This window comes from Hydra vulgaris, chromosome 05 (genome assembly GCF_038396675.1).
Source record: "Hydra vulgaris chromosome 05, alternate assembly HydraT2T_AEP".
NCBI classification, from domain to species: Eukaryota; Metazoa; Cnidaria; class Hydrozoa; order Anthoathecata; family Hydridae; genus Hydra; species Hydra vulgaris.
In genome coordinates, this window is record NC_088924.1 from 9,283,108 (window position 1) to 9,304,640 (window position 21,533).

The 21,533-nt window shown below is 27.5% G+C and overlaps 2 protein-coding genes across 7 annotated transcripts; both read left to right on the forward strand.

Moving 5' to 3' along the window:
* Window positions 1-13,243: 13,243 nt before the first annotated feature.
* Window positions 13,244-17,309, forward strand: LOC136080528 (uncharacterized). 6 transcript variants are annotated; one of them, XM_065797306.1, is made up of 6 exons: window positions 13,244-13,695; window positions 13,866-13,957; window positions 14,039-14,130; window positions 14,208-14,293; window positions 14,463-14,595; window positions 14,672-17,309. In XM_065797306.1, exon 6 carries the CDS (start codon window positions 15,349-15,351, stop codon window positions 17,164-17,166), a length of 1,818 nt encoding a protein of 605 aa, XP_065653378.1. In that variant the 5' UTR covers window positions 13,244-13,695; window positions 13,866-13,957; window positions 14,039-14,130; window positions 14,208-14,293; window positions 14,463-14,595; window positions 14,672-15,348; the 3' UTR covers window positions 17,167-17,309. The 6 variants fall into 6 exon arrangements, with proteins under 6 accessions (XP_065653378.1, XP_065653377.1, XP_065653380.1 ...); XM_065797308.1 differs by lacking the exon at window positions 14,039-14,130 and having other exon boundaries at window positions 13,255-13,695; window positions 13,866-13,902; XM_065797307.1 differs by lacking the exon at window positions 14,039-14,130 and having other exon boundaries at window positions 13,560-13,695.
* A 453-nt stretch (window positions 17,310-17,762) lies between these two features.
* Window positions 17,763-21,059, forward strand: LOC136080163 (uncharacterized). The gene is made up of 8 exons (XM_065796776.1): window positions 17,763-17,784; window positions 17,914-18,062; window positions 18,309-18,681; window positions 18,769-18,903; window positions 19,145-19,326; window positions 19,844-19,997; window positions 20,154-20,289; window positions 20,614-21,059. The coding sequence occupies exons 1-7, from the start codon at window positions 17,763-17,765 to the stop codon at window positions 20,276-20,278; spliced, it is 1,140 nt and encodes a 379-aa protein (XP_065652848.1). The 3' UTR covers window positions 20,279-20,289; window positions 20,614-21,059.
* The last annotated feature ends 474 nt before the right edge of the window (window positions 21,060-21,533 follow it).

Sequence of the window (21,533 nt, forward strand, 5' to 3'; positions counted from 1 at the left end):
TTAAGGTTTTTTGCATCAATTAATGTTACTCAACCTCTTTCCAGTCATATATAGAAAGTACTATGGTTTATATGGCTTCATTTAAATTTTATCCATATCTTAAGACCACTTTTAAGAAAAAAGCTCGAAGCGGGAACATTTTTTTAAAACAAAGCTTTTAGAGGTTAGGATTCCTTAGTACCAAAACACATCCAATTTTTATAAAACTTTCCGTATACATTAAAAAAGGGATGATGAATCAAATGGAATGTGCACACTTTTTAACTTTTATACATAAATTTTTAGTTCTTAGCGTTTCAAAACTTCAAGGTTTATTTTTATAGATAAAAAAAATGTGTTTTTTAAAAGTGTCCAGGTGGAAATTGCAAGTTTACTCTTTCCTCTTTTTATAACAAGTATTTATCTATGTTTTCTTGAAGAATAGGTTCTAAGGATTTGTATATAGAAATTATGTATATATATATAACTATCTTCCTTCGCATATTTTATGACGTTTTTTGTTTTGATTTTGCGTGACATAATGCAAATTTTCGGTGCCATAACAATGCAAATTTTCCATACTCAAGCCCTATACCTTTCGTCAAAAAATCATCAATTATTGCACTACAAAAAATTCAATAACTTTAGATCCGCTTAACTTTAAAGGTCGAATGACCCCTCATTTTTTATATCAAGTCAAGCTCTATACAATGATATAAGTTACATATGTTTGTTTGAATAATAAAAAAATCGTCAAGAATGGCTACAATAGAATCAGATTTTAAATTTAATTTTATACAGCTAGATATTCTTTATATTTTAAGAAATAACACTGATAATAATATAGAAATTGAGATCATTTACTTAACTAATTTAGTACATGTATAACTAGAGATATAACAAATGATACAAAATATCAACAAGTTTTGTAGCTACTTAGAGAATATTGGTTTCATGTCCAGGGAATTACACCATCTTTATGAATATTATAGAATTTTTTATTTTTATGTTTAACAACAGAAATATATACAGTTAAGGATAAATAACTCATACATAAAATGAACATAAATACAATAAAGAAAAAAATAATTTGTCACAGTTTTAAAGAATTTAGCAAATTTATGGCAAACCGCAAGAATAACTAAGTATTTAATATTAACATAGCATGATTTATTAACTATATATAAACTAATTTTTATTTGACAAAAACAAATGGGTTATTATGTGCCTTTTATGACAAATGAAATAGTATATGAAATATGAAATACGAAAACATGAAATATCTGGCTACATTTTGCAAGATGATTATAAACTTGAATAACTTTTTAAAAGGTTTTGCATTATCAAACGAGTTATAAAAAAGCCCATTAAAAAATACACCTACTAAAAAACAATGCTCAGTGGAATATATATTATGGAGCTTATAGAGTAGTCGAGGCAAAAAATGGCGACATCGGAAATAATACTCAAAAAATACACAAAACTAAGGCTGGTGAATGAAGGACCAAGGAGTTGCATGAAACCAGACTTTGACTAAAAATTTTATTTAAGCATTTTTACTTTTCGCTTTACTTTTTTTAGTCATTTTAAAATTATCTTTACAGATCTATTTTATTATTGATGGAACTTTGTTTAAACGAAAAAAGTTCCAAATTTACAAATGTTTATCTTGGAAAAATGATGAAAATCTGTTCGTGCCGACAACTGATTTCCTTTTCCTTGGTGTAATTTGTTTAGTAATTTGTCAACACGTGAAGTAGTTACTTATCCTGAACAGTCTTATTAAACAAATGCTATAAAATTTAAAACAATACCACGTGATCAGAGTTTCTGTTTAAAAACTAAGGGCAGCCATTTTAATAGATTTTTTTGTTGACGGGTGAAAATTTAGAGTTTGTCGGAAACTCGCATGGCTCGCTGATTTCTGCGGCCTCTTTGATGTAAAACAATAGGTTGCACGTCCATCTCTTATAGTTCCATGGTAATAGATAGTGAGTGTCATACCCCCAACACCACCTTCCCTTCTCGCTGGCTCCAATACTATATATCACTAATATGAAAATGAAAATTTGTAGGCAATGTATACTAAAATCCAATTTTAGGAATGTTACTTATCTGGGATAATTTTTCCTATGTTGCTATTTTAAGCTTTTGAAATAGGGTTGTTAACCGAAAGGTTTTAAAGATTTCTGCAAAAAAATCTTTCAAAAGGGTATATACATTTAGTATTTATTTTTATTCGTAACGAATATATAGAAGCATTAAAATTTGTCAAAGTAACTTTCGCAAATAATGCTTCTGAAAGTTAGACTTTCGCAAGTTGCTATTTCAAATAATGCTCTTCCAAAACTTCCAAAAGTTTCACTTTCGGAAGTAGCACGAGAAATGAGCGCTTTTAATAACTACGTTTCGAAATCTATAAAGGAAGTTTATTCGCCTAACTGCAAGAAATGTGAAAATAAAATATCTGTATATATCAAACTGTTTGTAATGAAACTTTATCTTCAGTATAGCAACATATTAAATTTTTACTAATTTGTTTTTTCAAATAATGATCAAAAAATTTATTTCGAAAGGAAAATTTTCGATAAATCCACTTGAAGAACGGTCACTTACGGAAAAAAACTTGAAATTCGTCATAAAAACAAGATTGAAATGTTCCATTTAAAAAAATCCGTTCAATGAACTAAGTAATTAAATGCTCATTACTCATAAGTGTCAATTATCGCGCATGCAAATTTTTATGAAGTAAAAAACTGATATTATTTTTTAACTGAGTCCTTTCGGTAGGTTTCAAAAATCTTCTTTCGAAATGAATCGATTAGCAAGTTTCTTTTCGCTTGTGATTCTTGCGAAAATTTTATTTTTCGTATATTGCTTTACCAGCGGCGTGGGCAGGATTTTTTTGATGTTTCAGATATGACACTTTTAGGCATCGTGCGAACTCATAACTCAAGAATGTTGTTAAGTCAAATGAAAATGTTTCTCAAAAAAATTGCGGTGATTGGAGCGTGAGAACAAAAATACCCCCAACAAGTTGGCTTTCTCAACCCCGAATCAGACGTTAAATTAAACTGCAGAATGTTAATTAAACGTTCAAAAGGTGCCTTTTTTAGATTCCGTGCCCATTGGGTGTTTATAAACAGTTGCAACAACCGCATTGGTAGTTGTCTCAGAGCTGGGACAAAATTCTAATAATCAAAGTTGATTTAATACGTTACGAATTTGATTTGACGTGCCCCTATGAACCATATTTGGGACATTCAACCGCCACAATAATGTGCCATCGTGTGTGAAAATTTCATGGCTTCATAGGTTATTCAGTTTTTAGTACTGAAGCTTGTTTTAATCGACTAATTTTAGTTACGCTAAAAAGTTAGTCGACTAAATTTAGTTAGACTAAAAAGTTAGTCGACTAATTGTAGTTACGCTAAAAAGTTAGTCGACTAATTTATTTACGCTAAAAAGTTAGTCGACTAATTTTAGTTACGCTAAAAAGTTAGTTGACTAAATTTAGTTAGACTAAAAAGTTAGTCGACTAAATTTAGTTAGACTAAAAAGTTAGTCGACTAATTTTAGTTAGACTAAAAAGTTAGTCGACTAATTTATTTACGCTAAAAAGTTAGCCGACTAGTTTTAGTTAGACTAAAAAGTTAGTCGACTAAATTTTGTTAGACTAAAAAGTTAGTCGACTAAATTTAGTTAGACTAAAAAGTTAGTCGACTAATTTTAGTTAGACTAAAAAGTTAGTCGACTAAATTTAGTTAGACTAAAAAGTTAGTCGACTAAATTTAGTTACGCTAAAAAGTTAGTCGACTAATTTATTTACGCTAAAAAGTTCGTCGACTAATTTTAGTTAGACTAAAAAGTTAGTCGACTAAATTTAGTTAGACTAAAAAGTTAGTCGACTAGTTTTAGTTAGACTAAAAAGTTAGTTGGGTAATTTTAGTTACGGTTTTTTTAGTTAAGTTAGTTACAATTTTTAGTTTTGGTCGCAACACTACTGAATAATAATATTTTTTTAAGTTTTTACGAATTTTCTCAAACAAATATTTATAATTTTTGTAAATTTTTTTGTTTGCAGTTGTTTTTGTTTTAAGAAAAGTTATATACAACTTTTGTTTGATTTTGATGATTTTTTTAATCCCTTGGTAATCCAAGGAGAGTTAAAACTCTTAGGTTTTGCAATTATTTCGACAAAGGGAAAGTTAGCGTCATATACCGAATAAAAAGTTTTGAAAAAAGTTTCATATATGTTATTTGCATTATCATTAATTTTTATATTACTCCAATTTAGTAAAGATAGCTGGTCTTTGAATGAGTTAAAGTTTTTCTGATTATAAATTCGTTTCTTTATTACTTTTTTTTTGTCAATTTTTTTTTTCTGTAAAGATGTTAATTTTAACGAAAATGGGGAAATGGTCTGTTATATCAGTTTTTAAAATACCTTTTTGCAAATCATTATTAAAAATATCATAAAAATATTTTACTTTGTAGTCATTATTATAAAGAAAACAATTCATATTTAAGTCCCCAAGTAAAATATTGTTTTTCTTTTCCGCGTCGCCTTTTTTAATAATATGTTGTAAAAACATGCTTAGGTTTTCGCTCACGCCAGGTGGCCGGTAACAACAGCTAATCAATAAGTGTTTTGTTTTTTTGTTTTCAATTTCAATTGTTAAAACTTCTTTATCGCAGTCAGAAACGCTCAACTCGCTTCTAAGTATAAGCCTTAGTGTTTCATGTGCGTAAATTAAAATTCCGCCACCTCGTTTCTGTGTTTGTCTCTCTAATGAAATTATGTTAAAGCGGGATTTGAAAAACGCTATTTAGATCTTTAAAAGTTATCCAACTTTCTGTTAGGCATATTATATTAAAAAGATTTTTGGTTTCTTCTAATAGATTTAAAAGTTTTTCAAAGTTGCGATTTAAACTTCTTATGTTGAGGTGGAGAATTCTAATTGGATTAGAATTTTTGCCAATAACATTCTTAAAAAGAAACCCTTCTAATTCGCTGGGAAAAAGATACGAACAATCTAAAAAACTCTCAGAATAAAAATTACTGTCGGGGTCTAAGTTTTCATCCAAGGAAAAAAATTCTTTTTCAAAGAAATTAAAAGCAAGAGATTCAAAATTATTTAACGCAGCCATGATTGTTTAAAATAAGCTCAAAAGATTTCCTTTTAAGAATGCGTATTTTAGTTTACTTTTATTCTATCATTCTCAAAAATAGTATTTTTAAAGAAAATAATTTTATCGAATCGAACGGAAACATTCTCACCGTTTAAGCGTCTTTGTTTAACATCGGCAAACAATTTTTTTCTAATCGAAACGGTCTCTAGTGAAAAGTCTTCGTTGATGAAAATATTAGTGCCTTTAAGTCGACTCGATTCTTGTAAAATCTTCACTTTGTCTTTGTATCTTTGGAGCTTGATAATTATTGTCCAAGATCTTCCGTCTGTCTTCTGTCCGGTACGATGTGCACGCTCAATTTCAATGTCTTTAACTCCGACTTGTTGCTGGAAAAACAAATGAACTTTTTCTTCCGTTTGTCCCCATGTTTCTTTTTTATCTTCGTTTAAGCCATCTATTCGCAAATTATTTCTGCGCGATCGATCTTCAAGCTGACGATGTTTATCTTTTAAAATTTCGTTTTCAACTCTTCCATTCTCTAGTTGAATTCTTTGGTTTTCAAATTGTTCTTTAATAAATTTTTCGTTGAAGTTAAAACTTTCAGCCATATCTACAATTTCTTTTTCAATTTTTTTTATTTTAACTAAATTTTCGTTAGTTTTTTTTTCGATTCCATCTAATCTTTCATTTATGATTTTAATAATATCTAAAACTGTTTGTTCGTGTTTTTTGAACATTGCCTCTGTTTCTCTTTTGAACTCGCTAAACATTTCTTTTTTAAATTCATTAAACATTTCTTTAAACAATTTCTTTATTTCTTGTGTAGTTATTGCCATAGTTAATTTTAAAGTTCCCAAGTTGGTTTATAAAGATGAGTTTATACAAGTTGGTTTATAAAGATAGTTATATATATATATATATATATATATATATATATATATATATATATATATATATATATATATATATATATATATATATATATATATATATATATATATATATATATATATATATATATATATATATATATATATATATATATATATATATAATTAAATTCTTTTTATTTTTTAGTTGAAGAGCTTCAAAAAACGCGTCCGTTCGCTTCAAGTAACAATGCGCAAAAAACTTTTTGTTGCTTGTTGCCTTTGGCCCAGCAGAAATGGAGATTTACCGTTTATACTCTCATATATAAAAATCTAGTTAAATATTTGGTTCCATTACAATTTTTATCTTAACTTAACATGTTGTTTGGCCGTTTTCAGTTTTTACTGAATCTTGAAATTAATTTATCGCTACCTTTCAGACTAGCTACAGCTCTGAATCTTTCAGCGCTTTGTGTAGTCCTGGTGAGCTTCTATGTTAAAATTTTCTCCAGGGGCGATGACCCGGGAAAGGGTTGGTTTTTTTGCTATAAAATCTTGCAACTAATTTTTTACTGCTATCCAAAACAGCTAGAGCTCTAAAACTTTCAGCAGTTGAATAGTCCCAATAACGTTGGGATGTTGAAAATCAAAGCATTTTCTAAGGGTAAACGTGTACAACAGGGCCAACGATACAAAGGGCAGCAAATGGCCTTCCCACCCTGAGTTTTTTTTTCATTTTGTTAATGAAAACATTTTAGAAAAAATTATTGAAAACGATGTCTTTAAAAAGTTTTTAAATTTACTTGTTATTATAGAGGTGATAAAATGCAAAAACGCATATAACAGAGCACCTCAAAAATTAAAAAATTGAAACTGACTAAACATAAAATTATTCTATTTGAAAACAAGTGAGAGCTATTTTTAAGCATTTTATTACATAATTAAGATTTCATCATTTAAATTAGGTCTTTTTTTGATTTCAACAAAGGAATTGTTTCCCGATTTCGCAAAAACATTCGTATGTTAACGTTGTTCAAGTTATCTTCATTATTTAATTTTTGTTCATTAAATGACATTCTAAAAAGCATATTTTATGAAAGTCTTGATCTTTTTATAGAAGTTTAAAACTGTAACTTATCAATATCATATAAAAAATTAGTATTTTAATTACTTAGTTAATTATACTTATTTGATTTAAAAAACGTAAATAAATAAATACATATATATATATATATATATATATATATATATATATATATATATATATATATATATATATATATATATATATATATATATATATATATATATATATATATATATATATATATATATATATATATATATATATTATGCCACATTCCGTAAGTTATTTATATCCGTTTGACCAACAAAATTTTTTAATAGACTTCTAAACGTCGTTTAGCGAAAGAGCTCGTTTCGCAAGTGCGACTTCCGTAAGCGCTACTTTCGTATGTAGCAAAGTGGTTTTATTTCGTAATTCAACTTGCGAAAGCAGTTTTAAAACTAAGCAACATTCGCGAAATGAACATCGACGGTTATTTTTGTTTCGTAAAATTCGGTACGAAAAAAAAAATTCCTGATTCTCAATATCCTTCCAAAAGAATTTTATTTTTCCGGAATTGTACGAAATCTTCCAGTTAACAGCTCCAATATATATACAAATATATATAACTTATAATTGCTCTGTTCTTTTAAGAACATTGAGCACTCTATTTTGTAAAATACATTTTAAAACTGTTTAAATATATATATATATATATATATATATATATATTTTTTTTTTTTTTTTTTTTTCTTTAAATTTTCACAACTACATATTAATTACAAATTTTTTACACTGCAATATTATAAAGAAACTGTACTTCCTAAACAAAAAAAAATACATTTTACAAAATACCGTTAAGTATAGAAAGCAATAATTAGGTATGCTATGACTTGATAAGAAGGGTTTTGTTGTTGTAGGGAACTCGTAGAAGACTGAGATTAGTCTTATCATCGAGAACCTTGAGGTATTGCGTACAGCACACATATAAACAATGTGATTCTCATTAAAGAAATGTTTTACATGTTATTATTGCAAACTTTTTTTTCTTTTCTTTTTAATTGAACTATGTTTTGTGGTTTATAATAATAATACTAGCTTTATTTGTTAAACAAAAATTTACATTTTCCATATGAATTTGATTGCTGATTATTTTAATTTGAGCGTAAATTTTGATTTACCAATCAGAACTAGAACATTTCTAGGTAATTATCCATATTAAAAACATGATTTTTGAATTTCGACTTTAAAGAAGTTATATTGCCTGGGAGAGAAATCGAGGTATAGATCGGAATTAATTTGTTGAATAAATATGGGCCACGATAAGAAATAGAAAATTGAGAACTTTTTTTTTTTTTCAGGGGTACAATAAAGTTACCAGTTGCTCTTGTGTTAAATTTGTTGATGTTAGATTGAAAGAAGTTTCCTGTGAATCGGTTTGGAACTAATCCTAGTTTGTATTTAAGCATGAACAAAATGTTAGCGTAGATATTAATTTGGTAAATGTTTAGTGCTTTCATTTCTTTTAATAGGGGTTTAGCGTGGGTCAGTTTGTTTTTATGATATATTATTCTAGAAGCATGTTTTTGTCGTCGATAAAGAGATATTAATTTTGTCTTGTGTGTGCTTCCCCAGGCTATGTTGGCATATGTGAGATAACTATGTATAAAGGAAAAGTAAAGAAGTTTTAGGTTTTTTTGCGATAAAAATGGTCTAGCTTTAAAAAGTATACCAATACTTTTAGATATTTTAGTGTTGATGGCATTTATATGAGCTGTCCATAAAACATTTTCGTCAATAATCACACCAAGAAATTTAATTGTTTGGGTTCTTTCAATTTTTTTGTAGTCAATACTTAGTGTCGGTAGAAATGATGGTAGTTTGTTCTTCTGTTTCTTTGAGTGAAATAAAATATATTTAGTTTTTTGCGCGTTTAACGATAACTTGTTAGCGCTGAACCATGTTTTAAGATTTTGAAGTTCAAAGTTGACTTTATCAAAGAGGTCATTGATAGAGGTAGATAAATAGAACAGATTGGTATCATCTGCAAACATTATACAGTCGAGATTTGTAAAGGCTTTAGGAAGATCGTTAATGTAGATAAGGAATAATAAAGGTGCAAGAATAGATCCCTGGGGGACACCGCATTTGATTTTTAATAACTCCGTATTAGTGATACCGTCTATATAATAACACATTGTTGCCTGTTATTTAAATAATTAGTGAACCGTTTATTAGTTTGATTTTATATACCGTATTTTCTCATTTTTTCGAGCAGAATTTTATGGTTGACAGTATCGAAAGCTTTTGTAAGATCGATAAAAACTCCCAATACAAATTTTCCTTTATCAAATGACGAGCTAATGTTGTCCATTAGGTCTAAGGTTGCGTGTTCCGTAGAATGATTAGTTTGAAAGCCGTATTGACATTCACTTAGAATTTTATTGTCTGCTAAATATTTATAAAGTCTGTTATACATTATTCTTTCCAGGAGTTTGGAAAACACTGGAAGAATTGAGATAGGTCTATAATTGGTTAGCAATGCCGTGTCTCCAGTTTTAAATACAGATAAAATCTTCGCAATTTTTAATTTGTTCGGAACAACTCCAGTTCTAATTGATGACTTGAAAACATTAAATAAAGGATCTGCTACAATGGAAAAAATATCATATACTACATTGCTGGAAATGTCATCGATGCCCGGAACTTTGTTCTTTCTGATTGATTTTTTTGCTTCTTCAAATTCCTCCAATTTTAGGTCACTCTCAGAAAATAAACTAGTATGGTCAGTAAAATAGTTATTAAATGAATTGTTCGAGTTGTTTATCTTGGATGCCAGGTTAGGACCGATATTTAAAAAAAACTTATTTAATTTCTCGGAGATAGTTTCTTTATCTGTATACTCAATTCCATTTTCCACAATTCTGGAGGGTAACAATTCGGATTTAGTTTTGGTTTTTCCGATAATATCGTTCATAATTAACCATGTTTTTTTAATGCTATTATTGTGTTTTTGTAATTGTTTAGAATAATAGATTTTTTTAAATTTATTTTTAATTTTTTCAAAAAGGTTTTTGTATTGTTTATAGACAGTAAGATTTTTTTCGTTTCTATTTTTTAAATATTTAATGTATAGTTTTTGTTTTTTCTTTGACGATTTCTTTATTCCGTTAGTTATCCATGGACATTTTAAATATTTAACTTTTATTTCTTTTTCAATAATTGGAAAGTGTTTATTGTAGTGCTCAAGAAAAATATCAATAAATATATTATAAGCAGTATTTGTAAGTCCTCGGTTGCATTGTTGATAAACATTTGACCAATTTGTTTTTGATAAAGTTTCTTTAAATTTTTGAATCGAAGATTTGTTAATTTTTCTTTTATATGTTTTAATTTTTGAATTATTTAATGAGGAAGAGTTTTGTGTAAGTGAGAAGAATATTGGAAAGTGGTCTGATATATCAATTTTAAATATTCCTGTTTTTAAAGATATGTCTAAAAATGAGTTGGTCAGTATATTATCTATGGCTGTAATTGAGGTTGAAGTGACTCTGGTGGGTTTATTAATTAATGAGAATATACCGAGCTGAAATAAATTATCAAAGAAAATTTTAATGTTATTGTTTTCATTGTATTTTAAACAATCTATGTTCATGTCTCCTATGCAAAATACATATTTTTTTTCATTGTTGAGTTTTATAAAGATTTGGTTCAGATAGTTAGAAAATTTGATAATATTGCCATCAGGTGGCCTGATGGCATCATTGTCGGCATCGGAGAACGAGAGGTCGTTTCTAATTTTTTTTTCAAGATCATTCCGAATATAAACTAAAATTCCTCCTCCTCTTTTGGGTATTTTCCTTTCAAAAGAAATCATATGGTAGTTAGTAATTTGAAGGCTTGAATTTGCTTGAGAAAATTCGTCAGTACACCACGTTTCTGCAATACAAATCATGCTGAATGAATAATTACATTCTAAAAGAAAACTTTTTAATTTGTCGATATTTGAGTTAATACTTCTTATGTTTATGTGAATAACTGTAAAATCTTCATTACCTTGTTTGAATTGGGATTTAAAAGTATCAATTTCAAAATATTCTGTATTACAACATTTTTCGTTAAATATTTTTTTATCTGCGTGATAAAAATCGTTAGGTAAAATATTATTTGCGGTTTTAAAATAATCGGAGTAATGGGTTTCAAACTCTATTGTTTCGATCGCCATTTTGTCGGTTTACATAATTTAATTACAAAGATTGCGGTTTGTTTTTTTTTTATTTTATTTTTTTGCAAACACTCTCCTATTTACGAAATTCTCTGACAAATATTTTATCATATTTGATAATAGCGTATTTACCTTCTTTGCGTAGCCGCTTGACTTCTTCCCAAAGCTTTTTCCTAATCTCCATTGTTTCATTCGAGAAGTCTTCGCTAATGAAAATACCCGTTCCCTTGAGTTTTTTGCTGATGTTAATATTTTATTTTTATTTTGAAAGTCTAATAATTTAATAATCATGGTTCGTGGAGATTTATCTTCTTTTATTTTCCCGATACGATAAGCTCTTTCAACTATTATTTCCTCGGAGATTCCCAGCTTGTTTATAAATATATTTTTAAGCTCATTTGCACGATCATTCCAAGTTTCAGTGGGCAGCTCAGTTAATCCATCAATTCTTAGGTTATTCTGTCGTGAACGTTTTTCCAAGTAATTAAATTTGTTTTTTAAATTGCCAATTTCGATGTCTAACAAACTGTTTGTTTGTAATATTTTATTTAAAAAGTTTTCTTCCTGAAAGTTAATACTTTCCTTTAAATCACTGATGTCTTTTTCAACAATTACAAGTTTCGATTTGTTTTTATTAAACTCGTTTTTAAGTTTGTCAAGTCGATCGGTTATTATTTTTAAGTTCGCACTTAAAATATCGGTAAATATCTTTTCCTGATTTTTTAAAAGTATAGCAGTTTCAGTTAAAATGTCTTTTTTTTGCTCATCAAGTTTGGTGCTTATTAGTTTTTCTATATTTTTCATCATAACTTCCATTTTGTAAATAACTAATCGCTCGATAAACACGTCTTGCTCGTTCAATGCCGCAAGTCAAAAAAAAAAAAAAAAAAAAAAAAAAAAAACCGATATATATATATATATATATATATATATATATATATATATATATATATATATATACATATATATATAGTAGAAAATCACATCACAAAATTTTTTTTTCATTAAACACTTTGTTTCATTAATAAAGACTCATCAGAAATGCTCATCAGGATTTCTGAGTCAGATTTAATAATTTATTTATATATATATATATATATATATATATATATATATATATATATATATATATATATATATATATATTTAAAGATTTAATAATTTATATATATATATAAATATATATATATATATATATATATATATATATATATATATATATATATATATATATATATATATATATTTAAATTATGTTAGTGTATTTTACAAATAGAGTGCTCAATGTTCTTTAAAAACAGAGCAATAATTATTTCAAAATTACTCATTTAAATCAGGAAAATTTGTTAAATAAAAAATCTGAATTAATTTCTAAATGTAGGCACGAAAATAAATACCTCTTAATAAACTATAAAAACAATTGACCAAATTAAACTCCCCATTCCAAAGAAATTTATTGAATAATTACTTTCTGTAACTTCCCGTTAACCAAAAAAATAAAGTAAATAAAATTTTTTTTATAATAATTTATAACTTCCTGTAAAATATTTTTTTCTATAAACTGAATTTTTTTTTAAGATTTAGTAACTCTTTCTGATGATCCAGCAATGGTGAAACTTCAAGTTGAAGAAAAAAGTTAGATAAGTGTTTTTTACTAATTTATTATTGCCCTGTTCTTTAAGAACATTGAGCACTCTATTTGTAAAATACACTTAACATAATTTACATATATATATATATATATATATATATATATATATATATATATATATATATATATATATATATATATATATATATATATATATATATATATATATATATATATATATATAGTTCTTTGAACATATTAGCACAGTAAAATTTTGTTGCTTTAAGCATATTTAAACTACCATAAAATAATACACTCAAAAAAATCTTTCCTTCGCCGGTGAGGAAAGAAATTTCCTCACCGGTTTTGCCGTAAATATTTCCTTCTTCTAAGGAAATTAATTCCTTAAACTATGCGAAAGGAAGAAAAGTTTTTTACTTACTTAAAGCGAACTAAATTATCCCAATAATATATTTCCTTAAATCGAGGGAATTCAATCACGGCTCAGCTGTAAAATAAGGAAATGCTTAAGAGATTTTACCTCGTGGTAAAAAAGAAACTTCACAGTTCTATTGCAACAAGGAAGATTTAGCGTCTCTTATCATTGTTATAAATAAATTCATCATAAATTTGTTTTCGGTTTAAAATGCAAGAAAATAAGGAAATCTAAATAGCAGAATTTTCTTATTAACCTGTATTTTTTTTAGTACCTTTAAAACAGATTTTTTTAAATCATTGAACTTCTTGTGTTGGAATTTATTGGTAGCTTTTGCTTGATATAATCAAACTATTATTCCAATACTGATGTTAAAATAGCAACATATAAAAAAAGGTTTATTGTATTTTCAGTTTTAGATGTGATGTATTAAATTATGTTACTATTCAACTTTTTAAAACTATATTAAACTAGCAATAAACTAAACAGTAATTTTTTATATCAAAATAGTTCATTGAAAACTGTTCTTAATTTTACTTTTTTTTAATATGTGTTTTTTTATGTAGCTTGCTTGTTAAAGTATCAGCTGTACGTATCCACCGGGTAATTGTATGTAAAGGAGGTCGTAGATAAGTTTATACTGAATTTAGGTTTTCAGGTTTGTTATGCTTTTACTTTTGGCTGTATAATGATTAAAATTGGTTTCAATTTTTATATAATATGTGCTTTTTTAAAAAAGCTTGATTGTTGGAGTATCAGCTACACCTATCCACAAAATAATTGTATGTAAAAGAGTTAGTAGATGAGTTTATACTGAACTTAGGTTTTCAGGTTTGTTATGCTTTTACTTTTTTACTGTGATATAATTAAAATTGCATTTAACTTTTATTTAATGTTTTTTTGAGCAGCTTGATTGTTGGAGTATCAGCTGTACCTATCCACAAGATAATTGTATCTAATCGAGTTAGTAAATAAGTTTAAACTGAACTTTCAGGTTTGTTATCCTTTTACTTTTTGCTGTGCAATGATTAAAATTGCACTTAAATTTTTACTTTCTACTTTTTAATATTACTATAAATTAAATTTTTTTTTGTATTGAAATGGGTAAAATTTTATTCCAAAAGGTAATAAGTAATATCTATTGAAAACTGTTTTTTATTTAGCTGAGTATTCTTTTATTGGTATTGATGGAGAGTTCTGAGTGTTTAATTCTTCACATGTTCAACCAAGATCGATTGAAAAAAAAAGCAGTTGTGTACAAGTACGATAAAGGCATAGCTGGACTCTTATCGTCAGGTTAATAGTTTTGTCTAATAGTTACATAATTCAGAAAAGATCAGAACTATTAAAATATTTTAAAACCCTATTTTAGTATGAGTTTACATTGTTTTGTCTGCGGAAAATCTTTTGGTGCTGTAAACTTAATGGTATGGCATTTAAAACGGGCACATGCTGTCTATGCACATGATGATATTCCATGTGGCCAAAGTGACTGCCCTAAAAGATGTTCCAGTTTTCGCAATTTAAGAGTGCATATATGCAAGTATCACCAGGATTTGATATATATAAATAATATAGAATCTATATGTGATTTTTCTAGCCAATATTTGTTTAATGATATAAATGATGTCTCAACAGATGAGCAATTGGGATGCAGTGTAGATTCTTTAGATAATAGAGATAGAAGCAATATACAAGATAGTATGCAGAAATCATTTGTTTCATTTATTGCTAAGCTTCAAGCACGATCTAACAATCTTTTGACAAATGCACAATTTGTAACTGAAGGAACTACTGCAGGATTCACTGCAGTTAACTTTAGAGCATGTTCGCTCCGTTTTTAATGAACTAAATATTGATGAAAATGTTACTTGTGTCCAAAATCTTTATGAAGATCTTGCAACCGTGACTACTTGCATTGATAAAGTTGATACAGAACATAAGCTGATAGCATATTTAAAAAAAAATTATTATTATATAGTTCCACAGCCAGTGTTTCTTGGAGTAAGGAAAGAGAAATGCAAATCAGTTTCAATAGGAAGTTACGAAATGAAAGACATACTGGATACTGCTCAATATATTCCTATTGAATTATTATTAGCACAAATAATAATTGAATGTAAACATCACTCCTTAAGTTTAAATTGCTATGACCATGCAAGTAATGATGGGAACATAACTGATTACTTTGACACTGACTCATACAAGCAACATCCCTATTTTTCTAAATTTCCTGATGCAATGGTTTTACATTTTTATATTGATGGGTTTGAAACAACAAATCCACTTGGTCCGCATACACAAATACATAAAATGGAGGCTCTTTATATGGCGGTGAGAAATTTACCTTCAAGATTTCTTTCTAAAGAATCTTCAATTTTTCTGGTGGGCATGTGGTATGCTCTAGATGCTAAAGATAAAACACGGTCTTATGATATAATTCTTGCCCCATTAATAAACATGTTGAAGCAATTAGAGTCTGATGAGGGTGTAAAAGTCTCCATCTGCAATCAAACAATAACAGTGCGAGCATCTCTAGCACTTTTTTCCGCTGATAATTTGGGTTACCATTCATTGTTTGGATTTTTTGAGAGTTTTAATGCACGGAAATTCTGTAGATTATGTGAAGTGATCAAGGAAGAAAATCAAATTAAGTTCCTTGAAACTAATTATGTTAAACGAACTAAAGAGTCTTATGATCATTCAGTTAATTCAGTTGGTCAACCCGATTATAAGGAGTCTGAAAGCGGAATTAAAAATGGGTGCATTTTTAATGAGCTAAAGTTCTTTCATGTTATGGAAAATTTTGCTGTTGATGCAATGCATGATTTATTGGAAGGGATAGTTCCTATTGAATTAAGTGATGTGTTAGGTAGTTTAAGTGCTGATGGGTATATATCTCTTAGCGAATTTAATTTGTTGTTGACTGAATTTAATTTTGACTCTTCTGACAGAAATAGTCGGCCCACAACTTTTGTGTCTTTTCAACGATTAAAAATGACTGCTTCAGAATGCTGGTGCTTAATCCGAAATATACCATTCATTATAGGACACAAATTTCCACGAGATGAACCATATTGGAATTTACTTTTGTTGCTTATGGATATTTTAGACATAGTCTTTGCTCCAAAAGTTAATGTTGGGTTAGCAAGCTATTTATCGCACCTAATAGCAGAGCATCATCAAAGTTATCTCCAGTTATTTCCACATAAACGTTTAACACCTAAACATCACTTTCTTGTGCATTATCCTACGGCTCTACTGAAGTGTGGACCTCCATGCAGATATTGGTGCATGCGGTTTGAATCTCGACATAATTTTTTTAAACAAGTTTCACGAAGTACCCACTGTTTTAAAAACATTGCATTTTCATTAAGTAAGTGGGGTCAACTTGCTTTAGCAAATGCTTTCATTTCTCACTCAGTATTCAGTAATTGCATCATCAATGGAAAAACATATGAATTGTTTGTTAATCAAGTTGAGCCTAGTGACATTATTCATTTTTTGCAGACTAGTTTTTTATCTCAAACTGAAACAGTGCATTTTTTAAAATGGTTTGAAATTGGGCATTATAAAATTTTAAAGGAAAGTGTTATGACATGTAGTTCTAATGATGGTATACCTGAGTTTGGTTTTGTTGAAAGTGTAATATACCTTAATAACACCGTTTTCATGATAATGCGAATGCTTACAGTTTACTACTTTGATAGCCATTTTCATGGCTATTTAGTTGATTACAATCCACAATCAACACTTTTCTGTAAGCAAGTCCATGAATTGAAAGATCACATTCCCTTAAACATTCACCAAGTTTTTTATGAAGAGAAAGAGTTATTTTTTGTTGCTCCCAGATATGTTGTTTTTTAACCTTTTTTTCCAACATTTTGTTATTTTACGTAGTTTTTGTATTATATATGTTTAAAATGTACCTTTTGTTAATTAAAATTAAGCAATTATGTTTTTTACATTTTAAAATGTAACATGCATAACCATAACATAAGCAAACTTAAGCATTCTTGTTTTTTAGTTTTGTAATACTATTTTTTATCATGTATGTCTTCACTAGTCAATTTTGATGACTTGGTTCGACTATTCTTGGTTTGTTCGAAAATGTTAATAAATTGTATATGCTCTAAATTTTATTTGTAGTTATTTTTTTAATTATTAATAAATATTTTATATATATATATATATATATATATATATATATATATATATATATATATATATATATATATATATATATATATATATATAAATCTGTGTGTGTAAATTATATTAGTGTTTTCTCATGATTAAAATCCAAAAATTTAATTTTAATTATTATTTTTATTTGACTGATTTAAAGCATGATTTAAATCGATTCTAATCAACTGATTCAAATCGATTTAAATCATGCTTTGATTTAAATCGCTTTGAATTCAAAAATAATATTTTTAATCGTTTTGTAGTTAATATAGTTAATGTTTAATAGTCTTATAGTTTGTTTTTTTTACATTTAGAATAGTTTTTTATTAATAAAAAATTTTAAACTTTTGAAACAGAATTTACAATAATGTTTTACAATCATTTTGTTTAATTTATTTAGCTATTTTAAAATTAATTTGTTCTTAGTGCACACAAAATTTGAGATAGATACAGATATCCCACTAAAGTTTGTTTTGGAATCTGATGGTTGCGAAATCGATCCAGAAGATTTTCCATTTGTGGTATGCTCTGATACTTCAATTATTGTATTACAACCAAATGAAAATTGGAATGAGGTAAAGTATTGTATTTAACATTCAAATGAGAAATTACCCACTTTATTTGAATTTATCTACTTTATAAAATGAAGTGGGTATTTTCAAATAAAGTTATGAAATGTAGTGGGTATTGCCAAGAAATACATATTTAAATATTTTTCTCCAATTTTTATAGGCTAGTATATTAATATTTATTGCATCAAACAATTATTAAACAATTCCATATTAAGAATATGAGAGAAATTCAAATCCCTGTTATGGCAGCATGTTGTTGTAACTGATACCAGCCACAGTAGTAATATTATTGATGCCATTACTCCATCATTTCATTCAGCTAACAGTAACATAGAGGTAACTCCAACACCTTCTAAGGCCCTATCTAGTGTTTTTATGAGTCAAGCATCATTTGAGTCTTTTTTGCTCCAGCATAGCAAGTCTAAGCTGCATATGTTGCACTTAAAAACTGTTGGGTACGGCATCGCTGAAAGAGTCTCCATCACCTATGTCACAGCTGCTAAAGTTATTGACCTGTATGGTTTTTACCCTCCAAAAGACAAACTAAATATGGTAAGTGTATTCCTTTCAGGAATCACTGGTCTAAAACCAGAAGATTTTTTTGAGCCGAAATCTCACAAAGGTTTTTTGGCAAAATGCATTGAAAATGCTCGCAGAAAGCTTAATTGCAGTGAAAAACGCTGGATGTGGTCTCCAAAAGATAAATGAGGGGAACAAAACAGAAAAAGAATTTTTGATAAAATTACTACGTTAGACATTCAAAAAAAGGGTGGTGTATTCACAGAAGATGATTTTTCATTTGTTGGTTGTTATAGAGGATTAGAAGTATGTGAATTTTGTGAAGGTATAATGTTTGTAGACACTCTTTTCATAGGTATAATGTTATAAGGTATATAGGTATAATGTATAATGTTAAAAGGTTAACTTATAATGTATTATGTTTGGAGACACTTTTTTCATAGTGAATATGGTTCAAATGATTAATTGTCATAAATCCAACCTATACAATATTTCATCTTTTTATGTTTTTCTTGTTCTTATCATGGAATAAATCTTTTTCATTTTTTATTTTAATGAATTAACAGGTGCTGATGTTAAAACTGAAATTTTTAAACTGGCAACATTATCTGCAACAGTATTTTCTGAAGACTTGCTAATTGCTGCAAAGAAAACTTTTTGCTACAGACAGAAAAAAATAGAACAAAGACATCCGTCATATCTTGAATGTGCTCAGCAGATACCATGTCATTTGTTACTACCACAACTGGTAAGAATAAACCACTATATCTAATTTAAAATTAACTTTTAATTTAATTATAACTTTATTCTATTAACCAAAAGACACTTGAAATGGTTAGAGTCATGTTTAATAATTTTTCTTTTCATTAATTATCTTTTTCATATTGTTTTTATACAGAGGATTAATGGGTTTAAGGATGAATAGTTCCTTTTTTTAAGTTTTTAGTAAAGCATCTTATAGCCTTTAATTACAAATAAAAAATATTAAGATTTTTACTGTTATGGTATTTTTTAAATGTCTAACTTAAAAAATATATATTACTAATTGTTGTTTGTCCTGGACATATCTCATAGTCCCTTATTGCCTATTGGACATAAGATAATATGTGCCTCTGGTTTTGACGGCTAGCTGTCAGTTAGGCAACTTTTTTCTTTTTGTTAGGCAACTTTTTAAAAAATTAGTTTGTGGAAATCTATCATTTGGTAAAAATGAGATATATGCTATTTTACTTTACCCATTTACTTATCAATGATTTTGTGTTTAGTTGCTGCAAGATTTTAGACGCATGCATCCAGGCGCAGCTGATTGTTTTATTACACGCATGTTGACATTAGTTCCATCTATTCTTGCTTATTGTTCGAACTCGACACTGGAATACCTACAAAAATTTACTAAAGAGGCAGCTATTGGAGGGTCCTGTTAGTTTTTTTTTAATATTTTATTTTAATAATAGCTTTTTTTTATTACAATGAAAAATAATTTATTTAATAATATTGAGACTTGTGAACTCACAATCGACAAATTTGCCAGCTTATTAAGTTTTTGCTCTAACTCGTGTTTTTTGTTTTTCATAGATGCTCAGGTAACATCTGCTATTAAAGCATTGATCTTTTTGTTACCGATGACTGGAAAGAAACGGTTAACAGCAAAAGAATCATTTGATTTACTGATAACATATGTGGAGGTGGACCATTTTTAATGAAATGCATAGTATATAATGAATAATAATATGAATAAAATTTCAGTTATTTGTATTTCTTGAAATTTTAATTGGAAACAAAGTTAATGCTGTCTAAATATCTTTTATTTCTATCAATATTTTTGAACATTTATTATAAGTAACAAGTAGTAATAATAACTTTATTTGCTATAATACTCATTTTTTTTTAAATTATATATATATATATATATATATATATATATATATATATATATATATATATATATATATATATATTTAGAAAAAATATATGCTTAGAATAAATATATGCTTAGAATAAATTATTGTAAGTTAATTTTGAATTCTTAATTTAGCCAGGCAGCTCCATTAATCTAACAGAAAAACTGGCTCATCCAAAGTTGTATATCGAGCAATCTGCTGATGATAATAATCAGCTAAATGGAAGTATTGTTTGTGATGGCAAAGTCTGTGTGGCAGGATTTAACATGGTTGAGTGCATCGACTATTTGTTTAAAATGTTTTGGGTGTTTTCTTTAGAATATCCAAATGGATTGGAAATATTTTTTAAATTCCTACAGTACAAAATTTATCTATTAAGTTTTGGAAAAGAAAAAAACCCCAGTTCAGTTAATAGTGTCGATCGACTTTTTCAATTGAACTAACAACTTTTTTTTGTTGTTGTCCTGTGTATATGTAATTATTATTGTTAAAAATGTAACTATGCCACTCTCAAGTTGTAATCTCAATATTTGTAAATTTTTACGGTGTACTATTTGTAGATTATAGTTTTTAATGTAAATGTATTTTTTTGTTGTTGATATCGATTATGCGTTTTTCAAAAATAGATTTAAACTTACAATAATAATTAATATTACAGTAAGGAAGTTTTACTCTAACTTGTGTAAGCAGTTAGATTAAAACTTACTTTCTGTATACAGAAAGTAAGTTTTACTCTAACTTTCTTATAAGGAAGTTTTACTCTAACTAATCTTTTTCTCAGTCTTGATTTTATCAATAAAATAACTGCCTAAAAATAACTCAATAATACTACGTAAATTAATCAAATTTTTTCTTGCAATACATTGAATGAATTTTTGTTATATTGGGAAAATTATTACTTATGGGTTTCCTTATTTTAAGGGAATTCGTTTTGAGAAAAAGAATTTCCTTAAAAATCTATTTCCTTATTTCAAGTGAAGTTTTCCTAGTGTCAAATATAAGGGAATATTTCCTTAAGTTTTCCCTCAAAAATAAGGAAAGATTTTTGAGGAAA